This window comes from Gigantopelta aegis, chromosome 12 (assembly GCF_016097555.1).
Source record: "Gigantopelta aegis isolate Gae_Host chromosome 12, Gae_host_genome, whole genome shotgun sequence".
In the NCBI taxonomy this organism is placed as follows: Eukaryota; Metazoa; Mollusca; class Gastropoda; order Neomphalida; family Peltospiridae; genus Gigantopelta; species Gigantopelta aegis.
Genome location: NC_054710.1, coordinates 18,514,475 through 18,528,832, shown reverse-complemented (window position 1 = coordinate 18,528,832; position 14,358 = coordinate 18,514,475). Strand labels below are relative to the sequence as shown.

At 40.0% G+C, this 14,358-nt stretch overlaps 1 protein-coding gene across 1 annotated transcript in view; it reads right to left on the bottom strand.

Moving 5' to 3' along the window:
- Positions 1-216: 216 nt before the first annotated feature.
- Positions 217-14,358, bottom strand: part of LOC121386179 — a 28,194-nt gene continuing 14,052 nt past the window's right edge. The window contains exons 3-6 of the mRNA XM_041516990.1: positions 12,918-13,074; positions 11,851-11,938; positions 6,881-7,017; positions 217-549 (exon numbers count right to left, since the gene is read on the bottom strand). Of these exons, the coding sequence (XP_041372924.1) occupies positions 408-549; positions 6,881-7,017; positions 11,851-11,938; positions 12,918-13,074 (524 nt within the window). The 3' untranslated portion in view covers positions 217-407. The remainder of the gene's footprint in view (positions 550-6,880; positions 7,018-11,850; positions 11,939-12,917; positions 13,075-14,358) is intronic.

Sequence of the window (14,358 nt, the reverse complement as noted above, 5' to 3'; positions counted from 1 at the left end):
ATGAGGGAATGGGCTTAAGCACAAATAAGGGTGTATTCCTTGAATAATCCTATCCATGAGCTTTTTTCCAGTAAAACTGTGATATACAAAACTGGACCGCGGTTCGTATAGTTATGGATTTATCCAGGATTGTTGCCAGGGTCCACTGCCTGATGTGACTGGGAAATTCAGCGCCAGTAAATCACACGTGGAATATTCTTTCAGGCTTTTGAATGATGCAGTGCACCATTGTTAAATTAATTTATTACAACAGACATAATTAAATATATGTATTGGGAATACATGTATATAGCATAGAAATTTGGAATTTTTAGTGCCACTTTCTTTTGGGAAGAGGCCAATGTTCGGACCAGCAGAACGTTTGGATAAATCCACGTTGAGTTGATAAAATATCACAGTATACCTATTTATCCTTGCAACACCACTGGGAATATTAACAAGCATCCTGACAATGCCACTAACTTACAGTTTTTGAAAATGTAAATCAGGCAGAACAAAGTCCGACTCTCCGACTTCCTGAAACATGTCTTCGATGACATCACGTCTTTCCTGAAAAAGATACGTTTCAGTCATTAAATACCAATGTTTTTTAAGCAACACAACAGTACTTCTGAAAACACATGACTATTTTAAAACTTGGTTCACTGACACAGAGAGAGAGAGAGAGAGAGAGAGAGAGAGAGACAGAGAGAGAGAGGGGGAGGGGGAGGGGAGGGGAGGGGGAAGGAGAGGAGAGGAGAGAGAGGAGGGGGGCAGTTTGTTACCATTGAAACATGTTTCCATATAACGGAAACTTTTTAACAACTGAAAAAATTTTGTTTGTTTTGCTTAACGACACCACTAAAGCACATTGATTTATCAATCATCTGCTATTAGATGTCAAATGTTTGACATTGTCTCAGACAGGAAACCCACTACATTTTTCCATTAGTAGTAAGGGATCTTTTATATGCACCATCTTACAGACAGGATAGCACATCCCACATCCTTTGATATATCAGTCATGGTGCACAGACTAGAACAATGTGTCCACCGACGAGGAGTTTAACAACTGAAATTCCATGTTAAAAATACATTGTTCAGAACATGTGTTTGGATTCTACCTTCCAATAATTTCATACATGTATGGCAAATCTGACTGGTTGAGAGGTGCTTACTTTTTTTCATTCAAATCTTGATGAATCAAAAACAAATTAAGCCACGCCTACCTTCCCCCCCCCCCCCCACCCAGACTTGCACTATTTTTATGTAACTAGCCCGATTATTCAGGCAACCATATTTAGATATTTTGAGAAAAAAACACATGAAAGATAAAAAAAAAGCAATAGAACTGTGACACAGATACCATATAATAGTGCACCTTTTTATGTGACAAATTAATGGACATTTTATCTGATAAATTAATGGAAAATGCTATAGCAGAGTAGACATACGCATTGATGAAAAGTCATCGCTAATGTAATGAGACTCGGTCGGTGGCCAAAGAAATGTAACGGCTACAGAAGCATCGTCAAAACAAGTTCACGATGTTTCGTTTGTTTTGAAATCCTATTTATGCCTGAAACTTACTTGTAAGCTTTGTTCTACAGCTGTTGACAAAAACTAAACACTTTCCACGACATTGTAAATGTTTTGACACATTCCCTTCATTCACATTCATGAAATATAAACTAAATACAAATCAGACAAGTCCTTCCAATTCGGGGCAGACGTGTTCAAAACCATAGAGGTATAGGAGCACGTTAAAACCGTAACTAGTGGAAATGGCCTCGCTTATCAAAAGTATGTCATTTACCAAATGACGTTATTTGGCAATCACCCGATTCAAATGATAATGAATGAACATTTGCACTCTTACATGACATACGTATCTATATATATATATACTCTTCAAAAGAAGAAACGCAAAACCACATTGTCGTAACATTTGGAGAATTGATTTAATTATTGAATGGTGAGTCCGATAATTACCAAATGTTGCAGGATTGTTCACAATTCACTCTAGTCCATTGTGAGTAAGTGATAGGACACACCACCAAGGTCAAGGTCATCTGGAGTCAATACTGGGTGTGGCCTCCGCGTGTGTTGACAACTGCCTGGCACCGCCTGCCCATTGAAGCAACCAGAGTACGGATGACGTCCCGGGGGATGGTGGCCCACTCGGCCTGCAAGGCTGCTGCCAGCTCGGGCAGGGTCTGGGGCTGTGGTTGTCGCTGTCGGAGGCGTCGGTCCAACTCGTCCCATAGATGCTCAATTGGGTTCAAATCCGGTGATATTGATGGCCAAGGAAGGACATTAATGTTGCTGTTCTGTAGGAAAGCCGTTGTGAGACGTGCTGTGTGAGGCCTGGCGTTGTCATGTTGGAACACTGCGTTGGCGTTGGCCATAACTGGAACGATGTGTGGCCGGAGGATCTGGTCAATGTAGCCCTGTGCATTCAGGTTGCCCTGCACGTGGACCAGGTCAGTTCTGCCAGTGTGTGAGATGGCTGCCCACACCATGACACTACCCCCGCCGAATCTGTCCACTTCCTGCATGCAGTTTGCCGCATAACGTTCACCACGACGCCTATACACGCGACATCTTCCATCATGACGTCGGAGCAGAAATCGGGACTCATCACTGAACCACACCTGTCTCCATCGCAGTTGAGGCCATTGTCGATGAATCTGGCACCACTGCAGTCGGAGTCGACGGTGTTGTGGTGTTAAGATGACACCTCGAACTGGACGTCTGGCACGAATTCCTACCTCACGTAGACGGTCCCGTACGGTCTGGTCGGATATCCTGCGCAAACCTGGTATTGCTGCAGCTGTGGAGGTGGCAGTAGTCAATCGTTCCCGAAGGTGGCGTACCCGGATGTAGCGGTCCTGCCCGGGGGGTAGTGACCTGTGGTCGACCGGATCTAGGGAGGTCACGTGTTGATCCATGTTGCTGGTAACGGTCCCACAGTCTGGAGATGGTGCTTGGGGACACATGGAATGCCCTGGCAACGGCCGTTCTGGATTCGCCTGCGTCTAGTCGGCCGATGGCATTGTTTCTCTGTGGTTCACTGAGACGTGGCATGTCCTGGATTGTCAACTGTCGGCCAGATACAGAGGCCAGGCAAGCGAACACCCTGCACTTTTATACTGTCGGTGTTCATGTTGCACGTGCAGACAACGCACGTGCAGACTATGCACGTGCAGTGGTGACATGGTTTGCACGTGGCTGCGTTTTTGCGAATATTCACATTTTGGAACTTTATTGTACAGTAGCTGCGTTTTATCGAATGTAACCGTGGGAATGTGTTTGGGACATGCAATGACCTTATATTCACAAAGCATGAACCGGTAGGAAACATAAAATCGGAGTTATAACCCATTTGTACCCTTTTGCGTTTCTTTTTTTGAAGAGTATATATATATATTTTTTTTTTTTTAAAGTTTAAATATTATTATGATTTAATACGTATTTTAAAAAAGAACTCTTTTAAAAAATTTATTAGTACATTTACGGTATTACACTTACAGGTTATGTTACATCATCATTTATGGTTAGTGTAAGTACATGTACCTAAGACAAATTTATATAAATCTTATAAATTAATATATTAATATTCAGTTTTTACTATAATGTGGAACAGTGGGGTGGTAGATATTTAAAATCATCATAATGATGCAATAAACATTGTATTTCCATTAATCATAAGTAAAACCTGTGTGAAACATACCGGAATTATACCCATTTCCGTGAGTAACTTTATGTCAAACACAACATTTATTAATTGTACAAAAATAATCAGTTCAAGTGTACACTTGTTACCAACATTTTACTGCACAAACATACAAAAGTAACAGACCCAAGTATGTTTATATAGCTAACTGGTCTTTTCATTGTCTTGCTGTGACCTGTGATTTTAACATGCATCGTGTGTATAGCTGTCAACTGGGCCAGAGTCTGGCATTTCAGATTCGTCATAGTGTCATTATGTAATCTAGTGAGAAAATGTTTTACAAGTCAGAGGCGTTATTAGGACTAAATTAGAACGTTATAAACACTGAATGTCAATACACAACCAGTGAATCACGGCAACACGCTTCATAGCCATTACGATGACAACAATCATTATAGTCGGGACAATCCTGCCTGTTACATTCTCGGAAACACTGAATGTCAATACACAACCAGTGAATCAGCGGCAACACGCTTCGTAGCCATTACGATGACAACAATCATTATAGTCGGGACAATCCAGCCTGTTACATTCTCGGAAACACTGAATGTCAATACACAAGCAGTGAATCACGGCAACACGCTTCGTAGCCATTACGATGACAACAATCATTATAGTCGGGACAATCCAGCCTGTTACATTCTCGGAAACACTGAATGTCAATACACAACCAGTGAATCAGCAGCAACACACTTCGTAGCCATTACGATGACAACAATCATTATAGTCGGGACAATCCAGCCTGTTACATTCTCGGAAACACTGAATGTCAATACACAAGCAGTGAATCAGCAGCAACACACTTCGTAGCCATTACGATGACAACAATCATTATAGTCGGGACAATCCAGCCTGTTACATTCTCGGAAACACTGAATGTCAATACACAACCAGTGAATCACGGCAACACGCTTCGTAGCCATTACGATGACAACAATCATTATAGTCGGGACAATCCAGCCTGTTACATTCTCGGAAACACTGAATGTCAATACACAACCAGTGAATCAGCAGCAACACACTTCGTAGCCATTACGATGACAACAATCATTATAGTCGGGACAATCCAGCCTGTTACATTCTCGGAAACACTGAATGTCAATACACAAGCAGTGAATCAGCAGCAACACACTTCGTAGCCATTACGATGACAACAATCATTATAGTCGGGACAATCCAGCCTGTTACATTCTCGGAAACACTGAATGTCAATACACAACCAGTGAATCACGGCAACACGCTTCGTAGCCATTACGATGACAACAATCATTATAGTCGGGACAATCCAGCCTGTTACATTCTCGGAAACACTGAATGTCAATACACAACCAGTGAATCACGGCAACACGCTTCGTAGCCATTACGATGACAACAATCATTATAGTCGCGACAATCCTGCCTGTTACATTCTCGGAAACCGAAAGTAGCCAACATTTTCCAAATGAGAAAAAAAGGCAGTTACTTCCCTTATGTTATTTTGGTGAAAGGGGATAGGTTTTTTTCTTTATGCTTACAAAAATGTCATTTAACAGGAGAAATTGTCTCCCACGCAGGTTTGAGGGAGATATGATCAAATACCAGGAGACTCCAGCGGAATCCGGGAGATTTGACAGGTCTGTGCATGTAGTGGTGGCGAACTGATTTGTGGCAAACTGGTTCGGGGATGAAATGTCTGCTACCCACATTAAGACTGGCTGCCGTTTTGCACTTTTTGGGAGACAGTGTACAGAAAAAAAATTGCATTATTATTTAACTTACTTGAATAAAATAATATCGATAAGTATATTAATGTCATGGATGCATCATATAATAGATTAGTGGCGTCCACCTTATTATTTAGTCAAATATTGCATGAGAAAGCCAACGGAAAGAAGAAAATTGTCGGTTCGGGTTTTGTTTTTGTACGATCGTAGCGTTCTTCTGTTATATATTCATGCTTTCATTCATGGTGGCAAAATTGCATACACTGCCATAGAACCGATGCCTGCCTTGTAGGAACATAAGTCTATGATATTTAAAATATCTTTAAAATGAATATATAAACTATTTGAGTATTAAAAAAAAAATTCGAGTGAATTTAAAAAAAATTCTGGATATTTGGCATCAGTTCCAGAATTCCAAGTCTGTGATGAAAATTCCGGAAAGTTGGTCGGCCTGCACATACCACGGCCTTTAAATACCTGTCGTGCTGCACTGGCTGGAATGAGAAATAGCCCAATAGGCCCACCGATGGGGATTGATCCCAAATAGACCTCGCATCAGGTGAGCACTTTACCATTGGGCTACACCCCGCCCCTTAGTCATTAAAAAGCCTTTGCTTAGCTAATGATAAACATTTGAAGAATGGTACCAAACTCTAGACAGCTCCTTTAAGCCCCCGTCACACCGCGCCTGAGACCAGGTTACGACCTAGCTGCGACCAAAAAATGTTGGAATCACGGGCAAATCACGGAAAGAGCGAACGACTGTTCGCAGAGGTCGTGGGTGATCGCCAGAGCAAAATAAGTCGCAGTAAGGTCGATTGATCATGTTCAAAACTTCTGACCTGCGATTCCAAATCGTAAAAGGTCGCAGACAGATCTTACATGGATGAACCACCAGTCGTGCATGATTGTGGGTCAAGTAGTCGCACAATTGGTCATGCTACTAGGCAAGTCACCTGATGATTGGTGCTGCCACCTGTCGTAAGACCTCACGATCGGTAGTGCGACTAGTCACGACCTGTCCCGACTGGTTGCACAACCTTACAATTGGTGGTACCACAAGTCCCAGACCAGGGAGGCACAGCGAATTATAGTTTCAGTTGAAAAGTTTGATGAAGTGTACTCTTTGAGAGCTACTGATACTGACGCACAATTGTGAGCCTTTATATCTGATCGTGTGACCAATCTCACAACTAGCTGCGATCGATCATGCGAGCAGTTGCCACGATTGATCGTATGATCGGTTGCTGATCGACACCACTAGTAGCACAATTACCTACGATCGATCTTCTCCAATTGTTGGTGATCGCATGTATCACCAATCATACGATGACCTACCACCAATCTTAAGAGAAATCGCAAATGGAGATCGTAGCAAATATTGCCACCAATCACATGATCCAGAACACGTACGATCTAATGTGATTGAGGCTTTAATGAATGAACAAAGTAAAACATGTACCCAATATCCCTTAGCACATCGTCTTCTTGAGCAAGTTCAACAGTCTTCTTTACATTGAGCATCTTTACATTCAGCAACATCGCGTCAATTTTGTCTATGAAATCAAGGATATCTGGCAACAGTTTACTGCGACTGGTCTGCAAAGAGAAAAAATAGGGCAAAATAAAGAAACAACAACTAAACACATTGTTTAATCATTAGCCAGATGGTACGTTAATGGTAAAAATAGGGCATAAGAAAGAAACAACACCCCAACATACTATTTAATCAAGAGCTATTTGGCATGTTAATGGTAAAAATAGGGCATAAGAAAGAAACAACACCCCAACACACTGTTTATCAACAGCCAGATGGTACGTTAACGGTAAAAATAGGGCATTAGAAAGAAACAACACCCCAAGACACTATTTAATCAAGAGCCAGTTGGTATGTTAACGGTAAAAATAGGGCATTAGAAAGAAACAACACCCCAAGACACTATTTAATCAAGAGCCAGTTGGTATGTTAACGGTAAAAATAGGGCATTAGAAAGAAACAACACCCCAAGACACTATTTAATCAAGAGCCAGTTGGCATGTTAATGGTAAAAATAGGGCATTAGAAAGAAACAACACCCCAAGACACTATTTAATCAAGAGCCAGTTGGCATGTTAATGGTAAAAATAGGGCATTAGAAAGAAACAACACCCCAAGTTAAACACTATTTAATCAAGAGCCAGTTGGCATGTTAATGGTAAAAATAGGGCATTAGAAAGAAACAACACCCCAAGACACTATTTAATCAAGAGCCAGTTGGTATGTTAATGGTAAAAATAGGGCATTAGAAAGAAACAACACCCCAAGACACTATTTAATCAAGAGCCAGTTGGTATGTTAACGGTAAAAATAGGGCATTAGAAAGAAACAACACCCCAAGACACTATTTAATCAAGAGCCAGTTGGTATGTTAACGGTAAAAATAGGGCATTAGAAAGAAACAACACCCCAAGACACTATTTAATCAAGAGCCAGTTGGTATGTTAACGGTAAAAATAGGGCATTAGAAAGAAACAACACCCCAAGACACTATTTAATCAAGAGCCAGTTGGTATGTTAACGGTAAAAATAGGGCATTAGAAAGAAACAACACCCCAAACACACTATTTAATCAAGAGCCAGTTGGTATGTTAACGGTAAAAATAGGGCATTAGAAAGAACCAACACCCCAACACACTATTTAATCAAGAGCCAGTTGGTATGTTAATGGTAAAAATAGGGCATTAGAAAGAAACAACACCCCAAGACACTATTTAATCAAGAGCCAGTTGGTATGTTAATGGTAAAAATAGGGCATTAGAAAGAAACAACACCCCAAGACACTATTTAATCAAGAGCCAGTTGGTATGTTAACGGTAAAAATAGGGCATTAGAAAGAAACAACACCCCAACACACTATTTAATCAAGAGCCAGTTGGTATGTTAATGGTAAAAATAGGGCATTAGAAAGAAACAACACCCCAAGACACTATTTAATCAAGAGCCAGTTGGTATGTTAACGGTAAAAATAGGGCATTAGAAAGAAACAACACCCCAACACACTATTTAATCAAGAGCCAGTTGGTATGTTAACGGTAAAAATAGGGCATTAGAAAGAAACAACACCCCAAGACACTATTTAATCAAGAGCCAGTTGGTATGTTAATGGTAAAAATAGGGCATTAGAAAGAAACAACACCCCAAGACACTATTTAATCAAGAGCTATTTGGCATGTTAATGGTAAAAATAGGGCATAAGAAAGAAACAACACCCCAAGACACTATTTAATCAAGAGCTATTTGGCATGTTAATGGTAAAAATAGGGCATAAGAAAGAAACAACACCCCAAGACACTATTTAATCAAGAGCTATTTGGCATGTTAACGGTAAAAATAGGGCATAAGAAAGAAACAACACTCCAAGACACTATTTAATCAAGAGCCAGTTGGTATGTTAATGGTAAAAATAGGGCATTAGAAAGAAACAACACCCCAAGACACTGTTTAATCAACAGCCAGAAGGTACGTTAACAGTAAAAATAGGGCATTAGAAAGAAACAACACCCCAAGACACTATTTAATCAAGAGCCAGTTGGTATGTTAATGGTAAAAATAGGGCATTAGAAAGAAACAACACCCCAAGACACTGTTTAATCAACAGCCAGATGGTATGTTAATGGTAAGCAATGCTTAACGTGCCAGCAGGTGTCAAACATGATATAAACTGAAAGCACAGCAACCTCTGCAATTAAGAAAATGACCACAGCAAAAAAAATTCTGCGGGAAAATAAGTGTCCAGAGCAATTTTACCATTGACATGTCTGCATCTCTGGATTGTAAGTAAATCTGAATGATGAGTTTATTTGTGTTGTTTGCCAATATGCTGTAAGTTCATTTATACCAGTGGCGGTATTCGTTGACGTAAAATGACATAACAGTCAACAAGCAAATGACAGGTGCATGATCAAGAACAATAAGGTTTGTAAAGGGATTACAGTTTATCACATACAGCGGAATCAGTCCGCATTGACGTGCCAGTCCAATCTTTATCTTTTAATTATATTACATCAAAGTGTCAGAACATATTTAATGCGATATGGAATTTAAATTTTAAAAATTAATAACGGCATAATTGCTGTTACGAAATTTGTCAATAAGACCGAATGCTCCTTTCGAACCTAATAATATTGGCAAAGTTTGTTTTGTTTTGTTGGATTAGGCCTACACGGCACCAGAAAAGAATAGCATACTTTGTCAATATAAATGTCGGAGGAACTTTTATTCAACTATCGAAACGATCTCTCTCTCTCTCTATATATAAACATATCTCATCATCAGGCTGACCATAACACTTCAAGCCATTTGTAGGAAGGAAGGAAGGAACTGTTTTATTTAACGACGCACTCAACACATTTTATTTATGGTTATATGGCGTCAGACATATGGTTACGGACCACACAGATATTGAGAGAGGAAACCTGCTGTTGCCACTTCATGGGCTACTCTTTTCGATTAGTAGCAAGCAATCTTTTATATGCACCATCCCATAGACAGGATAGCACATACCACGGCCTTTGATGTACCAGTCATGGTGTACTGACTTCCACTTGTAGAAGTGTATGATAAATAAAACACCCGTAACATACCATAGCCACAGTTCAACAATGCATAAGCTGTCACCCCCTTGCAATCCAGTGGTCCCTGCAATGCACATGCTATGAACAGTCAACAGAGTGCAATGACCAAGTTGGAACTCGCTTTAATGCTAGATCGATTTCAGCCAGACCAAGCAGAAAAACGACTATTGGACTGGTTTAAGCGCTTCATGGTAAACCAAATGGCCACATCGGCACCCTACAATGGCTACATGTATCAAATAGTTCGCTGGTTGAACTTTGGATTGGGAATTTACATATATTTCCGATCATGCCCGATGGAGCTGAGATTCAGATACTTTAGTAATATTTAACAGTGTAGTTACTGTTTTAATATTTACTTTTAATCTGTTTTCAGTTCACAAAGTATATTTTATGTTTTATAATATATTACTGGTAATAAGGAAATAATACATATTGATAAAAAACACAATAGAGTCCACGGCAAAATAAATGCCGCAGAAAATGAAAAACTCCTCGGCAATATCCACGACACTGCTGATTGCCGTGAGTAATTGCAGGGGTTGCACAGACAGTAATAGTATCATAAACGCAAAAAAATAAGTCTTAATTAAACAGTAGATAATACATACTTATATATATATATATATATATATATATATATATGCATTTTTTAGAATGCACATATAAAGTTTTGCTGATCCTTAAGTTTGCAACTTTTAATTTTAGAATGTAATAATTCACTATGTAACCAATTGACACGTTGCACAAATCTGAAGTTACATAGCTATAACACAGTCTGAAATGTTGTTCTGATAATCAATAATGTACTACAGCCTTCAACATTCATGACAGCAACTAGCAGCATTGCTGCACAAGCAGTTTGCAAAATTAATTCGTAAAAGCATATCCATTATTAATTGTTATTGTCTTTACTAAACGCAGTGTTCGATAAATGTCTGAGAAAGTCACTAGCCCTCACAGAAGTGTTGACTAGTGCCCTATGTATTATAGTAATACAACTGATCATTTCCACTAGCCCTCACAGAAGCTTTGATTAGTGCCCTATGTATTACAGTAATACAGTTGATAATTTCCACTAGCTCAGACCAAACATTCACTAACCGGAACCGATGACTAGTGGTACTGACAAACTCTGCAAAACTACTGACTGCAAAATTATCTGTGTTTCAAGGGAGGGCATTGGCCCCCAATGAATAGCTGAATATACGACGTACAAAGTTTCAAGGTCCGGCATTGGCTCCCAATGAACAACTTTGAATTTATGACATACAGTTTCAAGGTCCGGCATTGGCCCCCAATGAACAACTTTGAATATACCACGTACATAGTTTCAAGGGCTGGCATTGGCCCCTAATGAACAGCTGAATATACCACGTACATAGTTTCAAGGGCTGGCATTGGCCCCTAATGAATAGCTGAATACACCACGTACATAGTTTCAAGGGCCGGCATTGGCCCCCAATGAACAGCTGAATATATGACGTACAAAGTTTCAAGGTCCGGCATTGGCCCCCAATGAACAACTTTGAATATACCACGTACATAGTTTCAAGGGCCGGCATTGGCCCCCAATGAACAGCTGAATATATGACGTACAAAGTTTCAAGGGCTGGCATTGGCCCCCAATGAACAGCTGAATATATGACGTACAAAGTTTCAAGGGCTGGCATTGGCCCCTAATGAACAGCTGAATATATGACGTACAAAGTTTCAAGGGCCAGTATTGACCCCTAATGAACAGCTGAATATATGACGTACAAAGTTTCAAGGCCCGCATTGGCCCCCAATGAACAGCTGAATATATGACGTACATACCAGTATGTCTGCAACAAGCTCATACACGTCATCCACAAAATCCACCAATCCCCACTCTTCTTTTGATAATACCGTCACATCTTTTGATCTGAAAGAATTTGTCAACCAATTAGAAAAGTGTTATCAGCTAATGATGCCTGGCTGAATAACAACCAACCGGCAGTGAGTAGAGTTTACAAATGATTATCTACACATAAACTGTAACATTTCATAGTGCTCTGCCACTCATCAAATTCACAAACTATCAATTTTAGAAAACTGGCAAATAATTTCACATAATTACTTTTATTTTGTTGGCAATTAACTGTAGATTTCTGCCTTTTTTAAAAGTTTAAAAGATAATTTAGCAAAATTTTCTGCTTGCCAAATCTAGCCTTGCGTATTATGTTATTTACAGTGATTGTTTATTCAATGTAGGTGTCTATGTTATGTAGCTTAAAAGCAAATTTTACCTCCAAGTCAAAATATATTTAATTATGTCATTGTTTCTTAACCTTTTGACTACTGCAGGCAAGATATCTCGCCTGACGTCACGCCAGTCAACATACTGTACACTGTATACAGTGCATTCCCCAATAAATTTTTCCCGCCGTTTTGCACACGACTCACCAGAAAGACTTGTATAACAGGAAAAAGTCAAACTCAGCTTCCTGTATATATACATGTTTAGGTTTTTGTTTTTCAGTAAAAAATAACTTATAATATTGAGTTGAAAAAGTGGTTTTCGGCAAGTATTTTCGCTTAAAACAATGGCGGTACGTCGTGACCATTTTCAGGGATCAATAGCTGATAGTGACAGCTAATTTGATAATAAATTTGATCGTTTTATCAACAACGAAAATCACCAAACATTGGGATATGAATCAGTCCATTTTAAAAAAAAAATCTGGTAAAAAAACCCACTGTTATCGCTAATAATAGATATAAATACTGGACAGGTTATCAAGAATGGATCCAATAATGAAAAATAAGCCATAGTGGTTAAAAACCAGGGTCTGTCACTTAATTTAATGATAAAATGTTGACAAATAAACTAAAAGTAAAAACCAATTACAAAGAGTGTGCACCTGTTTTTGGTAGCCAGCAATCCGCAGTCATGAAGAGCAGCAATCCAGTGTTTGGGCAGGTCACTGTCAAAGCCAAACAAGAAGGGAGCAAGTACATACGGCTTTATCAGAGGTTCGCAGTCACCGGGCTTCGTGGCCCATTTATTAACAAGGACTTCTGAAATAAAGTTTACAAGTTTATTTGGTTTAACACCACCACTAGAGCACATTGATTAATTAATCTTTGGCTATTAGATGTCAAACGTTTGGGAATTCTGACATATAGTCATCAGAGAAAACCAGGGGCCTAATTCACTAAACTCTCGCCACTTTGCGATCTCGCAGTGCAATGCTAAAAGACTTGCAAAGAGGATGCTTTGTTGTCTAGCGGAGTCTAAGAGACGTTTGTGAATTAGGACCCTGCTACATGTTTCCATTAGCAACAAGAGAACTTTTACCTTTGACCAGTTGTGGTGCACTGGTTGAAAAAAAAAACCCAATTCATTAAATGGATGCACTGAGGGGATTCGATCCTGCGATGCAAGCATCTTAGGCGAGTACTAAACCAACTGAACTAAATCCCACCCCTCTTCCTTCAACCTATTAAAAGAAAACCTACCACTGGGTGTGTAGGGCTAAATCCCGCCCCTTTTCCTTCAACCTATTAAAAGAAAACCTACCACTGGGTGTAGGGCTACATCCCGCCCCTTTTCCTTCAACCTATTAAAAGAAAACCTACCACTGGGTGTAGGGCTAAATCCCGCCCCTTTTCCTTCAACCTATTAAAAGAAAACCTACCACTGGGTGTGTAGGGCTCAATCCCGCCCCTTTTCCTTCAACCTATTAAAAGAAAACCTACCACTGGGGGTGTAGGGCTAAATCCCGCCCCTTTTCCTTCAACCTATTAAAAGAAAACCTACCACTGGGTGTGTAGGGCTCAATCCCGCCCCTTTTCCTTCAACCTATTAAAAGAAAACCTACCACTGGGGGTGTAGGGCTAAATCCCGCCCCTTTTCCTTCAACCTATTAAAAGAAAACCTACCACTGGGTGTAGGGCTAAATCCCGCCCCTTTTCCTTCAACCTATTAAAAGAAAACCTACCACTGGGTGTAGGGCTAAATCCCGCCCCTTTTCCTTCAACCTATTAAAAGAAAACCTACCATTGGGTGTGTAGGGCTAAATCCCGCCCCTTTTCCTTCAACCTATTAAAAGAAAACCTACCACTGGGTGTGTAGGGCTAAATCCCGCCCCTTTTCCTTCAACCTATTAAAAGAAAACCTACCACTGGGTGTAGGGCTACATCCCGCCCCTTTTCCTTCAACCTATTAAAAGAAAACCTACCACTGGGTGTAGGGCTAAATCCCGCCCCTTTTCCTTCAACCGATTAAAAGAAAACCTACCACTGGGTGTAGGGCTAAATCCCGCCCCTTTTCCTTCAACCGATTAAAAGAAAACCTACCAC